At 46.2% G+C, this 21,964-nt stretch overlaps 1 protein-coding gene across 5 annotated transcripts in view; it reads left to right on the forward strand.

Annotated features, from left to right (window-relative positions):
- The window catches only part of LARGE1 (LARGE xylosyl- and glucuronyltransferase 1), a 640,944-nt gene that overhangs the window by 464,555 nt on the left and 154,425 nt on the right, over window positions 1-21,964 (forward strand). For all 5 annotated transcript variants that reach the window (XM_032139623.2, XM_032139621.2, XM_032139622.2 and 2 more), the window contains one exon: window positions 20,334-20,438. In XM_032139623.2, coding sequence (XP_031995514.1) covers window positions 20,334-20,438 — 105 coding nt within the window. The remainder of the gene's footprint in view (window positions 1-20,333; window positions 20,439-21,964) is intronic.

Raw genomic sequence — 21,964 nt, forward strand, 5'->3', positions numbered from 1 at the left:
TTATGTGGCCCGCTCACCTGAGACAGGTGTACCAGGCCTGCCATGGGCCCTTTCCTGGAGGAAAAGCCACCACCTCTACCTTCTCTGCCACTCTCTTCTTTTGCTGGCATTGCTCTGAGCAAGGCAAATGGCCTTTCTCCTCAAACGTCACCTCAGCTGTGCTTCCCCAACCCCCTCCTTCTGTCTTCTACATAGACCACCCGTCCTGCACCTGCACCCTTGCTGTGTCCCTTTATCTCACTTCCTTTTTGTAGCATCTCTTGTCACCACTTAGCATTTCATTACATATTTATTTGTGGTCCAGCTCCCACATTGGAATGAAAGTGCCAACAAGGCAGGAATTTGTTGTTTGTTTGTTTTTTTAACACTCAGAGCCCAGAATAGTGCCTGACATATAATCACCTCTCAATAAATAGCTGTTGGATGAATAAATGTGTGGATGAATAAACAAACAGCTGAATGAACAAATGAGCAGATTCAGGTTGGAATGCGGTCTGTGACTCCCTGTGAAGAGGAGCCTGGGTGTAATTGGAGACCATTAGTCTCAGTGAAGTAACTCAAGAGTGAAAAACCAAACATTGTATGTTCTCACTCGTAAGTGGGAGCTAAGCTATGAGGATGCAAAGGCATAAGAATGAGAGACTCCCGGCCGGGCGCGGTGGCTCATGCCTGTAATCCCAGCACTTTGGGAGGCCAAGGCAGGTGGATCACAAGGTCAGGAGATCGAGACCATCCTGCCCAACATGGTGAAACCCCGTCTCTACTAAAAATACAAAAATTAGCTGGGTGTGGTGGCACGTGCCTGTAATCCCAGCTACTCGGGAGGCTGAGGCGGGAGAATTGCTTGAACCCGGGAGGCAGAGGTTGCAGTGAGCCGAGATCGTGCCACTGCACTCCAGCCTGGCGACATAGCGAGACTCTGTCTCAAAAAAAAAAAAAAAAAAAGAATGAGAGACTCCCATAGAGTGGATTTTGGGGACTCAGGGAGGAAAGGGTTTGAGGGGGTGAGGGATAAAAGACTATACATTGGGTACAGTGTCTACTGCTCAGGTGATGGGTGCACCAAAATCTCGGAAGTCACTGCTAAAGAACGTATTCATGTAACCAAGTACCACCTGTTCCCCAAAAACCTATTGAAATAAAATAAAATAATTTTTTTGGCAGCCGAGCGTTCTTTTCTTGGTGGTCACCTACGCGCATATAGACAAATGTGTTCCCTCTCTTGTTCTCTCCTACTGCTGCCCACCCCCATCTCTGAAACTTTGCCAGGCGAAGTTGTTTTCTACCCTGAACTTGGATGCCTCCATCGGAAAGGATATCAAAACTATTCAAAGGCAACGTCTTACACGTTGGGATTGTTGGTGATTTAACGCCATGCCAGGGGAAGACCACTGGCTGGCCATTGTAGCTGTGTTGTCCTTGGCTTGCTAAGGGAGAATTCTCTCCGATGAGGGCAGCGGCAAGAGGGAGATCAGCGGGCTGCGTCTGCACTGGCTTTGCTGACAGAGCCCCACTCTGCTTTACCCTGTGTTTATGTGGAGTGTGTGCTGTTCAGCATTTGGAGGTGTTGGATGAGAAGGCTCTTGTGTGATGGCCTAAACAAAGCCAGGATCCATCCAGACACCCCATTCTAGCTATTAATTTCAGCAACCTTCATTTCCAGGCTGATACTGTGTGGCTGATAAGGACCGTTTTGTTAGGGAACAAGGGTTCTGGCCTTTACTCACCTGTGTGATCTTGGGAATATCATTTACCCTCACAGCAAGTCAGTTTCATCAGTTATATGATGAAAAGGTTGGACTAAATGAGTATTAAGGTTTTTTTCCAGGTGTAATATTTTTAACCATATTGAGATATCCATTTATTTATTTATGTATCTATGTATTTATTTATTTATTTATTTAACGGAGTCTTGCTCTGTTGCCCAGGCAGGAGTGCAGTATCTCGGCTCACTGCAGCCTCTGCCTGCTGGGTTCCAGCGATTCTCCTGCCTCAGCCTCCTGGGTAGCTGGGACTACAGGCGCCCACCACCACACCTGGCTAATTTTTTTTTTTTTGGATTTGTAGTAGAGATGGGGTTTCACCATGTTGGCCAGGCTGGTCTCAAACTCCTGACCTCACGTGATCTGCCTTCCTCGGCCTCCCAAGGGATCTCCTCTTTATATTGGAGTTCTCATGTTCTTTTTCTCATCATTCAAATGAGAAGTTTGGTCCAAAATATCCTACAGGTCCTTGCAACTCTGATTCCTGTGCTGTGATGCTGCATCAAATTTTTTAAAAGTACAAAAGCCTCGGCCAGGTGCAGTGGCTCACAGCACTTTGGGAGGTGGAGGCGGATGGATCACTTGAGGTCAGGAGTTTGAGACCAGCCTGGCCAACATGGCAAAACTCCGTCTCTACTAAAAATACAAAAATTAGCCGGGCGTGGTGGCGGGTGCCTGTAGTCCCAGCTACTTGGGGGGCTGAGGCAGTAGAATCACTTGAACCCAAGAGGCGGAGGTTGCAGTGAGGCAAGATCACACCGCTGCACTCCAGCTTGGGCAACAGAGCAAGACTTCTTCTCAAAAAAAAAAAGTACAAAAGCCTCATCCTCAATGCAGGAGTCCCCTTAGACATAACAGACTGTTTATAAACTTGAGGGATGCAGTCTTCTTGATGGGCAGTTTCAGGGCACTGGCAGCCAGGAATGTGGGTTGGGGCTCAACTTTCTTTTGAAAGTGGGCTGGCTTGGCGAGCATATTGTTTCATTGGCAAAAGACTGGCAATTGATTGCTCTCCTCAAAGCATGTGCATTGAGACACATATATACCAGGCAGCCTAACCCAAAGTTGATGAGAATGATTCAGAAACCTTGGTTTTTCACTGAGGATGTTAAGGAAGCCAATTGTGAATCTCACCATAGACAGAGCATCTTGTCTTGTGAGTGAAATGCGGTTGTAGCTGTAATGAACTGGCAGTACATACCATCTTTGGAGTCAGAGTGCTTGATTGCAAATTTTAGATCTAGAACATTCTGCTACGTTGATAATCTGAAACCCGCACCTGTGGATTCCCCATTGCCTCCCCTTTATATTAATACAATATCACAAAGTTGACTTCTGCTGGTACCCTGGGGGAGCTCTGCACAGCCCTGCCCAGGGATACTCCTTTTCTGTGTTCCCTTCCTCTTTGCTCAACAGCTAAACAGTGGGGAGCCCCAACACTCTGCCTTGATCTTCTCTATAAGCATCTCCTTTAAATGAGCTCACATTTCAAAATACTATTCATGTTGCAATGATATGCAAATCTATAGCTTGGATCTCAGGCAGCTTGGATCTCAGGCTTAACTTAGGGAAAACAGAAGTCTTGATTCTACTCAAATTATGGTATATCCATACTTGGAAATACCACTCAGCAGTAAAAAGGAAGGCAGTATTAATACACATAACACTTAGATGGATTTCAAAAGCATCATGCCAAGTACAAGAAGTCAAACAGGAAAAACTACATGCTATATGATTATAATTCTATTTATATGAAATTCTAGAATAAGCTCAACTGCAGTCACAGAAAGAAAATCAGTGGTTGCCTGGAGCGGGTGTTTGGGGAAGTGGATGGACCCAAAAAGAGCACAAGAAGACTTCAGGTCCTTGGAACAGTTCTGTATCTTGATGGTCGTGGTGTACTACCCATGACTGCACCCAGTTACTAACATTTGCTGAACTGCACTTAAAATGAGTGAATTCATTGAATTGTATGGTACTTCAGTAAAGTTGGGGAGGCAGGAAGGATGACTCCACAGTTTTCTGGCTTAAGGGAGAGAATGGATTGCCGTTGACTGACACGGGGAAGGCTGGGGGAAGAGCAGGTGTGAGGGGAAAAAACAAGGGTTTGGTCTGGGACACCTTAAAGTCTGAGATGCTGAGCTGATCAGTGGCCCAGAGGGGACAATGCTGAGGACTGCGTCCTGGAGCCCCAGCATTTGTGGTGAAGATTAAATAGGATAAACTGTGTGAGAATATTATTGACATATACCAAGTAATACTTTCTTTTCTTAATTTATTGTTTAATTAACAAATAAAATTGTATATGCTAAGGTACACAAGCCGATGTTTTGATATTTGTGTACATTGTGGAATGACCAAATCGAGCTACTTGACATACACATTACCTCCAAGCATTACGTTCACGTTAGCCTCGTCATAATTTTCTATGGAGGTGAAATTCACATACTTCCATGTAGTTAACCGTTTTTTTTTTTTTTTTTTGAGACGGAGTCTCACTCTGTCACCCAGGCTGGAGTGCAGTGGTGCAATCTCGGCTCACTGCAAGCTCCGCCTCCCGGGTTCACGCCATTCTCCTGCCTCAGCCTCTCCGAGTAGCTGGGACTACAGGCGCCCGCCACCACGCCCGGCTAATTTTTTTTTTTTGTATTTTTAGTAGAGACAGGGTTTCACCGTGGTCTCGATCTTCTGACCTCGTGATCCGCCCGCCTCAGCCTCCCAAAGTGCTGGGATTACAAGCGTGAGCCACCGCGCCCGGCTTAGTTAACCGTTTTAAAGGGTGCGATCCAGTGGCATTTAGCGTTTTCACAACGTTGTGCAACCACTTGATGTCTCTAGTTTCAAGATGTCTTTATCACCCCAGGAAAACACTGCGAACCCGCCAAATAATCATTCCACAGCCCCCTCTCCCTGTCCCCCATTGACCACTAATCTGCTGTCTGTCTCCATGAATGTGACTATTCTGGATATATCATGTAGAAGAAATCATGCATATGTGACATTTTGTGTCTGGCATCTTTCCCTTGGCATAAGGTTTCCAAGGTTCTTCCAGGTGGCAGCATCTGTTAGTACTGTGCTCCTTTTTATGGCTGAATGTGTTGTTATTTTATTATTCCATTCCTTTCCACACACCAGCTCCAGAGTGTGCATGAGTATGCTTAGCTAAGCCCTTCCTCCTTCCACCCACTCTCCCCAGCCTGTCCCTCCTCCTCCTCCCTGTGCTGCACCTGCCTTTGTGTCAGTGGTGCAGCCCACCTGCTCCTGAGGGACTTACCCCACTCCCAGAAGCACCTCTTCTTCATCCCCAAGACACACACCACAGTAATTTCTTGAATTCACCTTCGCCGCCTCTTTGGCAGAGCCAGATTGACTCCTAACACAAGCCAAAGTGTTGCCTTTTTAACGATTCTGTTCAGCAAGCAGGAAGAGAGTGCTAGGAGGCTGTGCGTTGGGACGTGCTGGGGTTACCAGAGCTGCACAGCCCGCTGTGCCCCTTCCTTCTGGGCTCAAGCCCTTATGTAGATCACAGCGGAGACAAGCACTCTCACCTCCCGGCTCCTGGTTTGGCCCTCGGCCCCTACATGTCACCTGCACACAAGCCCCTTGGAAGATGTTGCTGACCGTGATTCGTGTCTCCAGCCCTTACCTCTCCCCTCATCTCCAGGCTTGTGTATCCATCATGGAATACCTCTAAAAGAAAGAATGAAAAGTAAACGTTTGATTTCCACCCCCTCAAATCATTCCTGATCCTTCTCCACGTAGCAGCAAGGATGTTCTCTTCAAAACACAATTCTGGGCCGGGTGCGGTGGCTCATGTCTTATAATCCCAGCACTTTGGGAGGCCAAGACAGGTGGATCACCTAAGGTCAGGAGTTCAGGACCAGCCTGGCCAACATGGCAAAACCCCGTCTCTACTAAAAATACAAAAATTAGCTGAGTGCAGTGTTGCATGCCTGTAGTTCCAACTACTTGGGAGGCTGAGGCAGGAGAATCACTTGAATCCAGGAGGTGGAGGTTGCAGTGAGCCGAGATGGTGCCATTGCACTCCAGCCTGGGTGACAGAGCAAGACGCCGTCTCAAAAACACAAACAAACAAAACCCACAATTCTGACCACATCAGCACCTACTCTCAACACTGCCGTGTCACTCAACTCCAAGGAACACTGTTCACGTTGCCTCTCTGCAGACGGTGCCCTAGTGTCATACAGCAGGATGGTCCTGCCCGCCTGCTCCCTTCAGTGGTTCCCCTTGTTTGTCCTCTGTGGAGAAACCCCCTTACTCTGGCCTTGACCACAAGGCCCCCAAACCAGCCCTCCTGGCATCAGCCTCCTCTCCCTCACTTCTGCTCCTCCATCTATTTGTCTCAGCCACATTGACCTTGAGTCCCTGCAGAGGTGTTTTTTCCCTCCTGATACAAAGCAATGATCACATTCTGTGCAGATACCCACTAAGTGTCCTGCAATTCAATTCAGTTCACTTCTGACCCTAACTACCCAGAATTAGTGTCAGGCTGCACGGGCTTAAGAGCTCTGTCCTACAAAACCACCATGACTTTAGACGCCAGCCACACATAGTGGGGCCCCACGCTGCAAAGTCAGAGGTTTCTATGGCACTCACCCCAGCTTCCATAATTTCTTAGAAGGATATAGAGCTTAGGAAAGTATTTTACTTTCTGTGGCAGGTTTCTTATAAAGGATACAGCCCAGGAACAGCCATATGGAAGAGATGTGAGCTATGGGGGCAGGGCGTGGAGACACCATACCTTTTCCAGACATGCCACCCTCCCAGACCTGGATGTGTTTCTATCCAGTAGCTCTCTGAGCCCTATCATTTAGGGATTTTAATGTTGGTTTCATTACATAGGCATGTTGACTAAGTCAGTAATGATTGGTGATCAGTTCAGTCTCCAGCCACTGCTGCCTCCCTGCAGGTTGAGGGTGAAGTTCAAAGATCCAACCCTCTAATTCTGCCTTGTTATTTCTGTCAGCCAGCCCCTATTCTGAAGCTCTCTAGGGGCCTAGTAAGAGTGGCCCCCTTAGGGCCGGTCGCAGTGGCTCATGCCTGTAATCCCAGCACTTTGGGAGGCTGAGGCAGATGGATCACCTGAGGCCAGGAGTTCAAGACCAGCCTGGCCAATATGGTGAAAGTCCATCTCTATTAATACAAAAAGTAGCCGAGCATGGTGGCAGGCGCCTGTAATCCCAGCTACTCAGGAGGCTGAGACAGGAGAATTGCTTGAACCCGGGAGGTGGAGGTTGCAGTGAGCCGAGATCCCACCATTGTGCTCCAGCCTGGGTGACAAAAGTGAAACTCTGTCTCAAAAAACAAAAAAAAAAAGTGGCCCCCTTAGAACAAAAGGTGTTGCCCCTGTCACCCAAGAAATTCCAAGGGGCTTAAGAGCTCTGTCTCAGTGATCAAGGAGGGACAAAGACCAAGTATTTTTCTGAGATACCACTTCACTCATCCTTGTCAAGCTTCCTGCTCTGAGGTCTTAACACACACTCTTCCTCCTGCCTTCTTCCTCCCTTCCCGATTTCCTTCAGATCTCTTTTAAATCCTTATTTCCTCAGCAACCTTTTTGGCTAACTTCCCGCCTTTCAGCATTCTAGACCTCTCTATCTCAGCCCTTTCTGAGTCACAGTTCTACAATTGTTGGTGTGACTGTTTAGTGAACCTCGTCCTGTGTTATCGGCTGAATTCAGTCCCCCAAAATTCATATGTGGAAGCCCTGACCCCTTGTCACCTCAGAATGTGACCATATTTGGAGATGGGACCTTGAAGGAGGTGATTAAGGTAAAGCTAAGACATGAAGGTAGGCTCTAATCCCAGAAGACTGGTGCCCTTATAAGAAGAGGAGGTGGCCGGGCACAGTGGCTCATGCCTGTAATCCCAGCACTTTGGGAGGCCGTGGCAGGCGGATCACCTGAGGTCAGGAGTTCAAGACCAGCCTGACCGACATGGCGAAACCCCATCTCTACTAAAAATAGAAAAATGAGCCGGGCATGGTGGTACGCGCCCGTAATCCCAGCTACTCGGGAGGTTGAGGCAGGAGAATTGCTTGAACCTGGGAAGCAGAGGTTGCAGTGAGCCGAGATCGCACCACTGCACTCCAGCCTGGGCGACAGAGCAAGACAACGTCTCACCATCTCAAAAAATAAAAAACTGTAAGCCCCACTGAGGGAAGGGACCACCTCAGCCCTGCATGTTGCTAGACTCTGATTCTGATATAGATGCAATAAATATTTGTTGAATAGATGAATAACTTATCTCAACTTGTCTCATGATGTTGACAGAGACCTTTGAAATATGCCTTTCATTAACCTTATACTGAATGATGCCAAGCCAGCATACCTTTATCCTTTTAGTAAGCCCTGGCATGAATTTCATCCACATTCTTCCTCATTCAACAAGAATTACTACATCTTTATAATCTGCCCAAGGATCAGGCTTAAGAATAGAGATTTTGTGCTTAAGTTTCCTGACCACTTCGCCATGCAAGGAGGGCCTCTCTCATCAGTAGCTGTTCTGAGTGAGCCGAGATCGTGCCACTGCACTCCAGCCTGGGTGACAGGGCGAGACGCCATCTCAAAAAAGAAGAAAGGAATACTATAAGGGGAAAAAAATTAAGCGGTAACTACTTAAAACCCAGAAATTTTTGGTAATAGTGATAATTCTTAATCAAAATTGGACAGTTATTTTACAATTTAACAATTCATTTTACAGTCAAAACAGTGTTATGATAGAAGTAGGGTGAGTTTTACTGTTATCCACTGTTAAAAAAGTAAAAATTAAAGTTCGGAAATTGAGTAATTTGACCCAGGTGGCACAGTTAATAATTGAAAAAGCCGGAACTTAAATGTTGGCCTTATCCTACATAGAAGTGCTTATTCTACAACCCTGCTTTGCAGCATTCTGGAGAAATTAACAAATTAAACAATTTCTCCTAGACACTAACAATAGTAAGTCAAAGGAATGTCTGTGAGTGAAGTATCTAAAAGATGCCAACAAATTCTGTTTTTAAAAAAAGACAAATCCAAAATTTCCATGGATGGAGGTTGTAACTGGGCTGAGGCCAGCTCTGCCGCCTCGTGGAGGCCTCGTCTGAGAGGTGGCGGCAGCCATGCGTCCTGGGAGTCAGTGTGATAAAAGCAGCCTTGGAAGAGAGCCCAGCAGCTCTGCGTTCCTTTTTTAGTTTTTCCCACTTCCAAAGACCAAAGATCACGGAAGGAAGAAGAGAAAAACCATTATTTCAGATTGAACTGAAGTCTTAAACTGTAAATTAAGTTAATGTGGGCCTGCTGGGGATATCTTGGGGGTTGGGGAGGGTAGACTTGTTCTTGGATCTTGGCAGAAGAGATCACTATCTGGACCTTTATTGGATTGGATACCCTTTTCTGCATGTTGGGCCTTCCTTCTCTATGCTCCCGAAGTGCCTTGGGTAGGATGTCCTCTCAGCTCAGTGTGCTGGGATTAACGCTGAAGGAAATTAAACTCAGAGCATACCAGTGGGCACCAGAGGGTTCTGCAGAGGGGCCTGGGCTCCTACCTGCAACCCCAGGTGGCAGTGCAGACAGGAACAGGTGGGCTGGGCACATACACTTCAACCACCCTTTCTCCCCTTCCTCTCTGTGCCCTTTAGAGTCTACCCCATGGTGGTGCCCGCTGTAGCTGCTCCCTTGGGGAGAGAAATGCTTTGCAGATGGTTCTGTGAGTGTAGGTGTGAAAACATGGGCTTTTGTAACTGAGAGGTGGGAATGCAATCCCCTGCTCTGAGATTTCTTGACCTTGACATGTGACTTTATCTCTCTACACCTCAATTTGCCTTCTGAAAGGTAGAAATAAGTACGCTGCCCACCTTGTGGTGTCATTGTATCTCTTTGATGACTCATAGAAAGCAATCAATGGCTGGGTGCAGTGGCTCACGCCTGTAATCCCAACACTTTGGGAGGCCGAGGCGGGCGGATCACGAGGTCAGGAGATCGAGACCATCCTGGCTAACACGGTGAATCCCCGTCTCTACTAAAAATACAAAAAATTAGCCAACGTGGTGGCGGGTGCCTGTAGTCCCAGCTACTCAGGAGGCTGAGGCAGGAGAATGGCGTGAACCCAGGAGGCAGAGCTTGCAGTGAGCGGAGATAGCGCCACTGCACTCCATCCTGGGAGGCAGAGCGAGACTCCATCTCAAAAAAAAAAAAGAAAAAAAAAAGAAATCAGTATCCCAGTGCCTGGACCAAGTACTAACTAAAGGGAGCAACACTGAGAAAAACTGACTCTGCTCATAGGGCAGCTGTCCATACACACATGGACGGCACAAGTAAAAGAAGAACAAGTATGGGGATGTTCTTGATGAGGATGTTGAGAAAACTCACCACTGACATAGCATAAAGAGAGCTCCCAGTCAGGTTGGAAGGCAGCTTTGAGGTCTTCAAATCTAGTCTTCTGCACAGTGCAGAAATTCGCCTTCCCACAGCATGCCTGGTAGGTGACCACCCCCTTTCAGAGGTCCCCAAACCTACCCTGTATCAGAATTATTGGGGGCTATTGTTGAAAAAGGAATTCCCAGGGCTCAGCCTGGGAGTAGCTGCATCCGTGAGATTTGAGGCAGAGCCTGGCAAATGGTAGCTGGACCGTTTGAGAAGCTCTTTGTAAAGATAAAATTCAGAAGGGCTGAGAGCGTGCCTGTTTTCTTCCCTGCTGTGTCTGTAGCAGTTAGCACAGATCCTGTGGCAGAGTTGGGACTCCATAAATACCTGCTGGATGAGGGCTGAATCATGCAGCCTCTTCCAGAACCATTCCGGTGATCGGAAGCTTCTCCCTAGAAAGGCAGCTCGTTTCTGTTTTGATTAACTGATGGCTAGTTATGGTCTTGCTTATAATAAGCAAAATCTTTCTTCCTCTCATCTTCACTCATTCAGCCGAACTCTTCTTTCAAGAGTGACACAGATTTTATTTCCTCTCAGAAGGGATTATCCCTGAGCCATAGTTCAGTAAGGGTGGAGTATTTTTTCCAAGTGAAGTGAGGGCTGAGTGATGAATAAACTGGGTTAGAGGTGCTTCATCAAGAAACTGAAACCCAAGGAGTCAAAATGCGTGGCAATGAACTGGAGTACATCGATTGCATCTGAAGGACACGCAATATAAACCTGGGCTCCCCAAACCTGATTAAGAGTACCAGTGAAGCCCTATGAAATAGATACCATTTTACACATGAGAAAAATGAAGAACTGAGAGTTTACTCAATATTATCTATGAGCTGGGTGTGGTGGCATACACCTGTAGTCCTGTAGCTGCTCAGGAGGCTGGGGCAGGAGGATAGCTTGAGCCCAGGAGTTCAAGACTGTGCTGAGCCATGATCGTGCCACTGCATTCCGGCCTGGGTGACATAGTGAGACCCTGTCTCTTTATTAAAGAGAGAGAGAGAGAAAAAGAGAGATTACCTATTAAATATAGAAGAGCTAGAACTTAAACCAGGCGGAGAATTATATTAAAGTTCAAAGAGGCTGGCTGTGGTGGTTCATGTCTGTAATCCCAGCACTTTGGGAGGCCGAGGTGGGCGGATCACCAGAGGTCAGGAGTTCGAGACTAGCCTGGCCAACATGATGAAATCTCGTCTCTACTAAAAATACGAAAATTAGCTGGGCATGGTGGCAAGCACCTGTAATCCTAGCTACTCGGGAGGCTGAGGCAGGAGAATCGCTTGAACCAGGAAGTGGAGGTTGCAGTGAGCCGAGATTGTACCATTGCACTCCAGCCTCAGTGACAAGAGCAAAACTCCCTCTCAAAAAAAAAAAAAAAGTTCAAACAAAGAAGTAGCAGCCGAGTTTGAGACACATAGGAAAAAAAAAAAAAAAAAGGAACTTAAAGCCAGAGTTTTGGCTGCTGGCTCTTCCGTTGACTGCGTGTTTCGATAAACACCTCTCGCCCTTGGCGGGCTTCATGTGCAGTAGTAGATGGTTCCAGAGAAGTCATTAAGACCATCACAGCTCATCTGACTGTCTGTGATCCTAGGGTGCTTTGAGCTGGAGCTGAACTGCAAAGTAGGAGCTGTGAAACACGCAGGTTCAGAAATTCTCCTTTTCAATCTATTCGGGGTTGGTAAAATATCGTTGTGCATCTTCTCAGGAAATGTTTTCTTATTCTACATTGGCTAGCCAGGAGCACCTGGGGCTGTATAGCAGCTCTTTCAGGAGGTTTAGTAAACGGTAATATGATATTACGTTTTCCTACTTATAGACATCCTGCACTCAGACACACATTGAATGGTACTATTAAAGGCTTTTCTATTGTAAAATAGCTTATTAGAATAAATATGAGGTTGGGAGAGCACTATTAGGTTCTCTGCTGACAGTCAGGGCAGCCTCTGGTTTTAACATTTTAATATTCACCTAGTGGTATAAGCACAGCTGGTTTCATCGGCAGCAGTGATTGGCAGACTTCCTCTGTGTGCCCAGGAGCTTTTCTAGGGGTGGAAAAAAGGAGACAGCACTGAAAGCATCCTGCAGATCAGAGCTAGAGCCACCTGTTCCTGGTGTTTACCTGGAGAAGTTAACTAGTATGCATCTACTTCCACTCCATTCAGATAGAATTTACCAATTCCAGATGGGCTAGGATGGTGGGTTGTGGATAATGTATATTTTTTGTTTATTCACCCATTCATTCATCCATTCATCCACACACCTGCAGTATAATGGGCCCCTAGAGCACTTAAGCTTTTTAATCAAGGAAGCAGAATCATCAAATTTGTGCTTTCAAAACATTTCTATGGCTAGGTAGGCAGAATGGAATGGCACAGGGCTACCCTGAGGAAAAGGTGATCGGGTGCAAATCTGCTAATCCAGGAGAGAGAGAGAGAGGAGAGCACGGTAGAGCAAGGGAAGGGATGAATTTGAGAAATACTCCGTAGATAAAATCTGTGGGATTTGGGCGTGGCAAGGATTTGAGGAATGAGGAGCAGGAGGGTTCAAGATTGACTAAAAGGCTTCTAGCTTTGGTGATAAGTTTGATCTTGATGCTACCAACCAAGAAAACAGGTAGGGGTCACACCTATTTTGTAGGAGGAGAAGATTGTGGAGTTAGTTTTGGTCAGCTTGCATTGAAAGTCATTGTGGAACAGCCAAATCACTTAAGAAGATGGTGGGCTGATACATAGATTGAAGAGTAGGGCGCTTTGGAAAGAAGTCTGAGCTAAACACGGAGATTGGTGATCATCTTCCAGTCAATGGTGCCTGAAGCCACCGGAGTAGATCTCATCATCTGTGGATAAAATAGAGAGCAACAAAAGGAGGCCAAGAAGGGGAGTTGGGGAGCACCAGCATGTTAAGGGAGGCAGAGAGAGGGAAGCCCCATGGAGGAGGTAGGGGAAGGATGTTCAGAGGGAGTACATCAGTGAAGGGACAGATGTCACCGACGCTAAAGGCTTCAGAAAGGTGGAGTGGGGTGAGAGCCAGAGACAGCAGGGATGGGGTGAGGGGTAATGTAACCAAATTTTGCAGAGTCCAGTCTATGCAGCTAATGTCAGCACTTCGGTGGGAAAACCTAGATGTTATGAACACTGGTCATCCCAAAAGGGAGGAAGAGAAGTGCCTTTAGTTGAGCATCTACCATGAGCCAGCACTTTATATATAGCATCCTTTTTTTTTTTTTTTTTTGAGATGGAGTCTCACTCTGTCACCTAGGCTGGAGTGCAGTGGTGCAGTCTCGGCTCACTGCAGCTTCCACCTCCCGAGTTCAAGTGATTCTCATGCCTCAGCCTCCCAAGTAGCTGGGATTACAGGTGCATGCCACCACACCCAGCTAATTTTTTTGTATTTTTAGTAGAGGCAGGGTTTCACTATGTTGGCCAGGCTGGTCTTGAACTCCTCACCTCAAGTGATCCACCCACCTTGGCCTCCCAAAGTGCTGGGATTACAGGTGTGAGCCACCGTGCCCAGACTTATATCATCTTAATTTGATCTGAATATCCGTTCTTAGAGGTCAGAGATAGATTTTATACTTAACCTTTTATGATAAGGAAACTGAGGCTCAGAGAAGCTATACCTTGGTCAAATCATACACAGGTGGGGCTAGAACCCTGTTTTGCCAAGTTTTAAAATCCTGTCTTCCTAATTTGTCATGCTGCCTTCTTTATACCCAGTGGACAAATGCTCAGCTCAACCTTTGCATGCCAGATGCACTGTGTGGAAGAATTGTGGTTCTCTGTTCCTTGGTTCTCACCTCCTGAGCAGCAGGAGCCGGGCCTTGAGCCAAAACCTGCAGAAGGAAGAAGAGAGGGGAGTTCCCTGCCTAGAGCCATCCGTCTGCTGGCTGGTGACACCAACACCAGGGCCCCAGCAGAATAGCAAGCTTGTTCGCTCTTGTCTGGCTGTTAGTGGTGATGTTTGAATAAGCAAAGAAGACAGCTTCATTTTCATAAGTTAACTTGTGCCTAGAGTAAGGAAGATGGAGAACAGCGCACTTAATTATAACCACAGGCCCAGCCTGGAAAACAATGACAAAGCCTTTTCTGTGAGTCACAGTGTTTTATTACAATAACTCCTAAGAAGACAAGACAGGAGGTGCAGAATGCTGAGCAAGCCAGCACCCTTTGGCCACCTGTGTCATCTTCCCCCAAGGAATCCCCTGGGATTTTACCTCTTCACACGATGGCAAGCTGAAGATGTGTTTGTGTCATCAAGGTTACAAGTGTAGACTTGGGCCTCTGGACACCAGGCTTTAGATGCCACCTGGATGATGGGCTGGGATTGCTGGAACTGTCACGGATCACCTGTATCATACATGCTGTCACCTGGTAGCAGAGGGGACTTCCCTTCTAGAAGGGTATTACCCGACAGAACCCTTATTGGAAAAGCTTTTGGGAAGGCCTGGCTACAGTGCTGGAAGGGATGTGGTAGATGAAGGGGAGGGAGGGGAGACATCCAACTTGTCTGGCAGGTATCACCCACTTACCCTACAGAATCAATTACTCCCTACTTATTATTCCCCCATCTTATCAGTGTTTATATCATGCTGCTTCAAAATTGTTTATCTGTCTCCTTTTCTAGCTGCCCCCAGGGCAAGAACTATGTTTTTTTTTGTCTTTGATTCCTTAGTATTTTGTGTGGTGTCTGACACAAATCAAACCCTCAGTCAATACTAAGCTGAACCAACGTCTCAGCAAACTAAGGGCCATGTCAGCTAAGGACAGGAGGAGATGGCTGAGCTGGAGGTCCAGGCAGATGGAGCAGAGTGTAGGACCAGGGAGTTCTGGATGCTTCCATAAGAGCAAATGCTTACTGAACGCTTTACTATTTTCTCGACGCTTTTGTGTTTTGAATAAGCACAAAACACAGCGTCATTTTCACAAATTAACTTGTGCTTAGAGGAAAAAAAAATTGAATTCAGTGAGGTATGTTACTTACTATCTCTATTTTACAAGTGAATGAAGAAGCAAGCACAGAGAGGCTAAGTACCTTGTCCAGGGTCACACAGCTAGTAAGTGGAAGAGCCAGGATTTGAGCCCAGGCATCTGGCTCTGGTGTTCATTTTCTTCACCACTTTACTGTACTCAAGAAGTATGGCACTGGAGACTACCAATGAATTCTACTGGTTTATGAGGTGAATGTAGACACCACGTGAGTTTATTATGTGCCAGTCACCCTACAGGTGAAATTTACCCTTGACTAAAGCAGGAACAGAGCTTCCAAACTCTAATCAGTAATTCTCAAACTTTAATATGCATCTGAATTACCTGGGGAGTTGGTTTATTTCAATGCAAATTACTAGACCCCATGGCCAGAATTCTTATGCAGAAATATTGTGCAGTGAGGGAATTAATATGTGATATTATTTCCCCATATGCACCACCCCCACCCCTGCCAATATTGAACCAACTTAGAGATAAAGGAGGGAGAGCCAGATGGCACCTTATTTTACTGATAAAGGTGTAATTGGAGGACTCAACTTTAGAGTCCCTCAGTATCTACAATGGCTCTTCCTAGCACCAAAACCCAGAGTTGGAATTGCTCAGCTACCCCAAGAAGTACTAGGCAACCACAGCCTCATTGAGAGGAGGTCTGCTCTATAAAATTTAACAGCATGAAAGAACAGATTCAATGCAGGCTATCTATCGGCATGCTGGCTCCTGGAAGAAGCGACAGGAAAAGGCTAGGCTACATCAACTTGGTTCCCTCTGAAACTCACCTTTCTCTTCCCCATGGATGTAGAAGGAGTAATCTGTCACTAGTCAGATAACTGTCACCAGTCAGTTAACTCCTTTCACACCCATGGGGAAGAGAAAAGGTCGGCTCAAGGTGTCAGGAAATCCCTCCTTCTAGAAACCAGAGAAGTAGGGGAAAGCAGCCTCCCACTAGTAACTAACTCCTAGGTTGAATGAAGCCCAGGAGCCTGTGCTTTTAGCAAGAACCTCAGGTGTTTCTGAAACAGATAGTCCTCAGACCATACTTAGAGAGGCAGAGTTCGAGAATGGCCTAATTGTTGTGCTGGATGACCTCCAAAGAAAACCTCACGGATAAGCTTGCTGTCTGTCATGGGCTTATGGGTTAGGATGGGCAGTGACTATCATATGTACAGTGCTTAGAGTTCCAGCTTCTGTTCTAAGAACTTAACATACATGAAGTCATTCCAGCATGTGAAGTCACAGCAGCTCTAAGAGTTAGACACCAGGGCAGAGATAGGTTAAGCAATTTTTTTCACGGCTACCCAGCTAGAAGGTGGCAGGGCTAGGAACTGGAACCAGGCAGCCTGAGTTCAGTCCACACTCTTTATGTCCAACTATATTGATGTTCATGGTTCCCTCTTCACAGAGAAGCTGGGAAAGCACAGCCTGAAAGCAAAACTCAACACCGTTGAGAGGCTAAGCAACATCGCTTACCCTTACTACTGTTTTGATCATTGATATGGCAGCTAATGAATTTCTTTTAAAAAGCAAAATGAAGTCTCAGTAACTGTTGATTATTCTGTTTTTTTCTCACCAGTGGATATTAAAAGTAGTTCTAACTATCATGTTGCTAATTAAGGAATTTTTTAAGAGGATTGGCATGCGTGAATGGGTTAAGTGGTACTATCATCAAAAGCAATGCAGCCCAGGTACAAACTGAGCGAAGAGCAATTTGGATATTATTCTTTGGGATAACTTTAGGTTAACCATGAAAATCATTCCTTCTATGGAGATGAAGACCTTGAGTTTAAGCCTTATGTAGAGCAACCCTAAGTGGGTGCTGCCTCCCCATCTTTGCAGTTTTCCATACAGGGGAGGCGGGTGCCTGAGTTCCCAGAGCTGGGTGGAAGGTCTGTTAATGTTGGTGCCTGCAGAGAGGGTGAAATGATTTGGGAGGACACTAACACACACCCGATCAGGAAAGATTTACCCACTAGATGTCATTTATTTAGCAGACATTTATTAAGCACCTACTGTGTGTTCAGTACTACACCTTGTATCTTGCCCTTGGAATAATGCAGGAAGTGGATATTTACAAATGAGGTGTGCGTGTGCCTGAATAATACCAGCTTCATCCTTTATAGGGTATAAGTCAGCTGATGGCAAAATACAAGTAGGAGCCAAGCATGGTGGCCCACGCCTGTAATCCTAGCACTTTGGGAGGCTGCGGTGGGAGGATCACCTGAGGTTAGGAGTTTGAGATCAGCCTGGTCAACATGACGAAACCCTGTCTCTGCTACAAATACAAAAATTAGCCAGACATGGTGGCGGGCGCCTGTAATCCCAGCTACTCAGAAGGCTGAGGCAGGAGAATCGCTTGAACTTGGGAGGCGAAGGTTGCAGTGAGCCGAGATGGTGCCATTTGCACTCCAGCCTGGGCAACAGAGCAAGACTCCATCTCAAAAAACAAAACAAAGCAAACAAACAAACAAAAAACAGTAGGAAGTACTAAATAGTGATGTCGTCCATCTAATATGGGAATGAAGATAAAGTAATAGTTCAGACTTGGGCTTATTCATAAAAGGCTTCATGCTGGAGACGGACCTTGGAAGGATTGTGGGTGGGGATTGGCAGGGGGGCAAGGGCAATGAGAGAGAGCTGTATGAGCGAGGTAGAAATTAGACCACAGGCAACAAAACTATATATTTTTGTTTGGCAGGAATAAAGCGTAGCTCGTAGAGTATTTGTCTGAAGAAGTAAACAGGCAAAATAAAATGTATGGAATATGCCACAGTATAAAACGTGGACTTTCAGATATCTCAAGATGGCCTTACCTGAAATTTAGATGGACACCTAAATTCAATAAAAGATCATTCCCAGGCTGGGCGCGGTGGCTCACGCTTGTAATCCCAGCACTTTGGGAGGCCGAGGCAGGTGGATCACAAGGTCAGGAGATCGAGACCATCCTGGCCAACACGGTGAAACCCCGTCTCTACTAAAATACAAAAAATTAGCTGAGTGTGGTGGTGTGTGCCTGTAGTCCCAGCTACTCGGGAGGCTGAGGCAGGGGAGTTACTTGAACCCGGGAGGCGGAGGTTGCAGTGAGCCCAGATTGCGCCACTGCACTCCAGCCTGGCAGTAGAGCGAGACTACGTCTCAAAAACAAAACAAAAGACCCTTGGGATACCCACCTGGGGCCTTAGTAATTATCATAGTAATTAGGTATCACCCCTCTCCCCCAACAATGACACTTCCCATCCTCATTGTGAGGTTATTAAATGAGGTTTCTAGCTGGGTCATAGCATCAGGACAGGACACACAGCTTTCCCAACTAAGGGCACCTGGCCTTTCAGATCTAATTGTTCTGCACAAATGTCCTAAGCTTGTTGCACATGGGATTGATTGACTCTTATACTCCCTGAATTGGTGTTATGTTTTTCTGAGGAATTCTACAAGTTTTAGATGTAATCATATACAATGACAAAGTGGGTGGTAGTATTTTTCCCATGCCTCTAATTTATGTATTTGTGCCCAGGGTGATGATTTAGATAGGAGCTTAATAAAATTGATCAAATAAATTACCCCAAACCCACACACCATCATTTCAGGGAGCTGTCGTCATACCAAGGAGATGCTATGTCACCCAGCATAGTGTTCCAAAAGAACTACTGTGTTTTCCTAAGTGCAGATGGGCTTCCATTTGGTCAGAAAGGTCTTTATTTCTCAAATTGGCCAACAATGTCAGAGTGTAAATTCAAAAGGTATTGGTTAGCTGTAGAAGAGAGTCATTGTTAGTTGCGTGACTGTTGCAAGTTATTTAAACTCTCTAAACCTCAATTTCCCTTTCTTTTTTTTTTTTTTGAGACGGAGTCTCACTCTCTCACCCAGACTGGAGTGCAGTGGCGCAATCTCAGCTCACTGCAAGCTCCGCCTTCCAGGTTCATGCCATTCTCCTGCCTCAGCCTCCCGAGTAGCTGGGACTGCAGGTGCCCGCCACCACGCCCAGCTAATTTTTTGTATTTTTAGTAGAGATGGAGTTTCACCGTGTTAGCCAGGATGATCTCGACCTCCTGACCTCATGATCTGCCCATCCCAGCCTCCCAAAGTGCTGGGATTACAGGTGTGAGCCACCACGCCCAGCCCTCAATTTCCCTTTCTACAAAACGTGGATTGATAATTCCTGCCTAAAATATTTATTTTTGTAAGGATAAGCAATAAGGCATCGAGACAGTGGGAGGAATCTTTGTTTCAAACAAATGTAGATGTTTATCCTAGCTCCATCTTTAGCTGTCCAAGTCACTAGTCCTTTGTGAGCCTGTTTCCTAGGCTGTGAAGTGGTATTGATAATAATTGCAAGAGAAGGCCTTCTCCGTGATGGAGCTGTCTGAAGGAGCCAGGTGGATCAGATGTGAAGGCCCAGAGACATGTACGCCCTGAGAGATTGACTACAAGGCTAACTTGCCTAAGTTGCTAAGATGCAGCAGAGACTGAGGCCAACATCAACACCAGCTCTGGGGACAGAGGAGCAGTTGTTATCTAGACAACACTCTTGTATTGATATGATATTGACATGATGCTTGTTGACACAAGATAAATATATTTGAGAGGAAGCAGTGAGGGTGAGCACAAAAACCCTGTAAGAAGGTGGACAAAGAGTGGCTCTTCTCTTTGGGCTCTCGTCTCAGCAAACAAGGGTAATCCCTCCTCCCTGTCGTGAGAAACCAATCCCAGTCCATTCCCAGAAAACGAGTAAATTAATGTACAGTGGGAAATACCAGAATGGGAATGCTTGAGAAATAGTATGCCTGTCAATAAATATGTGCTCCATGAGTTAGGAAAGAAATGCATGCATGCATGCGTGAATGAATGAATGAATGAATGAGTGAATGAATGAATGGTTTGGGATTCCAGCTTTATCAGATTCACTAGGTGACCTGGAGCAAATCAGTTAACTGTTCTGGGCCTCCATTGCTTCTCTATAAAATGGAAATAATAAAAATGACTGCCTAATGGTGAGAATTAAATATGTTAATACAAGTTAAGCTCTCAGGTCAGAGGCTGGCACTTCATAAAACCTCTCAATAAGTGAATACTGTTGTTGTGATGATTTGCCATTACACTGTGTCTTCAGTAGTCACTGATCCAGATGGCTTGGCTTCTCCTTTTAAGATGTTTGTATTCTCTGTACTTCACAGGTCAGCAAGTCCTGGGCTTGGTGGAGAACCAGAGTGACTGGTACCTTGGAAACCTGTGGAAAAATCACCGCCCATGGCCAGCCCTTGGAAGGGGCTACAACACAGGTAAATCCTCAGGGTGGTATGGGAAGAGTTGCAGAAGGTGATGTGAGGGCCCAGTGCGCCTTCCTCAGGAGAGGAGATTGCAGAAGCTCAGGAGGAGGCCACCTGATTGCTTGAATTCAGTGGTGGCTGGTTTGTGGGCAGTTGGCATTCCAGTTCCTTCTTGGTGCTGTAGCCACAGGCAGAGTAACCGTTGAGCTGTGGCAGTCTGTGGCATCTCACCGGAAAGCCCCTCTCCTGACCTCTAATACAGATCCTATTGGATATCTTTATCAGTATGACCCATAGGTTCCTTGGCACTGTTAATATGGACCAGATATCATTCTTCAGTAACAACCCCATTTCAGTTTCTTAGCGCAACGGATATGTGCTTTTGCCAATCACATTCCACGTCCACTTGAGGTCTTCAGAGATCTGTGTTCACTGTAGGTACTCAGGATTCATCTCCATGCACACTTCCATGTATGTGGTGGGAAAGTAGCAGAAGTCGTATTATCTCTTAAAGTTTTTGTTTAGAATTGACATAATTTCATATTTCATTGGCTAGGCATGTTGTGTGGCCATGCCTCCCTTCAAAGGGTGTGGGCAAGTGCAGTCTACCATGTGCCTGGCAGGAGAAAAGGCAGAAATATTTGCTAATCAGCACTTTTGAGGACCACATGTGCCTGGCAGGAGAAAATGCAGAAATATTTGGTAATCAGCACTTTTGAGGACCACAGACCTATAACCATGTGTCTAAAATAAAATCCATTATTCAATCTTGTTGCTAGCCCCAAACTTGCGTCTCCTCTTTAGTTTCTTTCTCTATTATTGGCGTCCTTCATTCATCCATCAACCCTTCTTGTTCACCAGCTGTCTCTTGAATGCTCAGTGTACGAGGCCCTATGCTAGCTGTGGCAGACACAGTGCATGACCTCATGGAGTGTATAAGCAATGAAACTAGAGCAACCTCTTCCCCCTGAGGCTTAATTCCCATCAGTATCTATCTTCGAAATGCTTCTGGATCCTTCTGCCTCCCTCCTCCATCCTCATTGCCACTGCTGTGGTATCCCATTCTCAAAGGATGCAGACTCCTGATCTTTATCAGACTAGAATGTGGAACTCAGGGAACGGTAGGTTGGGTGAGACCAAGAAGGGCTGGAACTTGGCATCTGAGACCAGCAAATGAGGTGGGTTGGGACAGGTGTCTGGCTCTGGGGACAGTACCACCTAAAAGTGATAGGTGAAGCCTGCCCTGGAGGCTGAGGCCAGTCTGTAGTGGCATCAGCCAAAAAGAGACTCAAACTCTGAGAGCTGATGGTCAGACTCCAGAAAAGTCTAATGCAAACACAGCGTCCCAGAGAACAAAGGAGAAGGGACATGAGTCAAGCTTCCGGAGGTGAGAGTTCACAGATGGGGTCAGAGTGGGGGTCAAAGCTGGAGGAGGACAAGGAAAGAAAATCCAGCATCAATGTCCAGAGGTGGCAGGCAGTCAGGGAGCCCTGTATTGAAGGCCATCCTAAGAGACGGGGACATTCCTTAGCTAACAT

This window comes from Hylobates moloch, unplaced genomic scaffold (assembly GCF_009828535.3).
Source record: "Hylobates moloch isolate HMO894 unplaced genomic scaffold, HMol_V3 SCAFFOLD_19, whole genome shotgun sequence".
NCBI lineage: Eukaryota > Metazoa > Chordata > Mammalia > Primates > Hylobatidae > Hylobates > Hylobates moloch.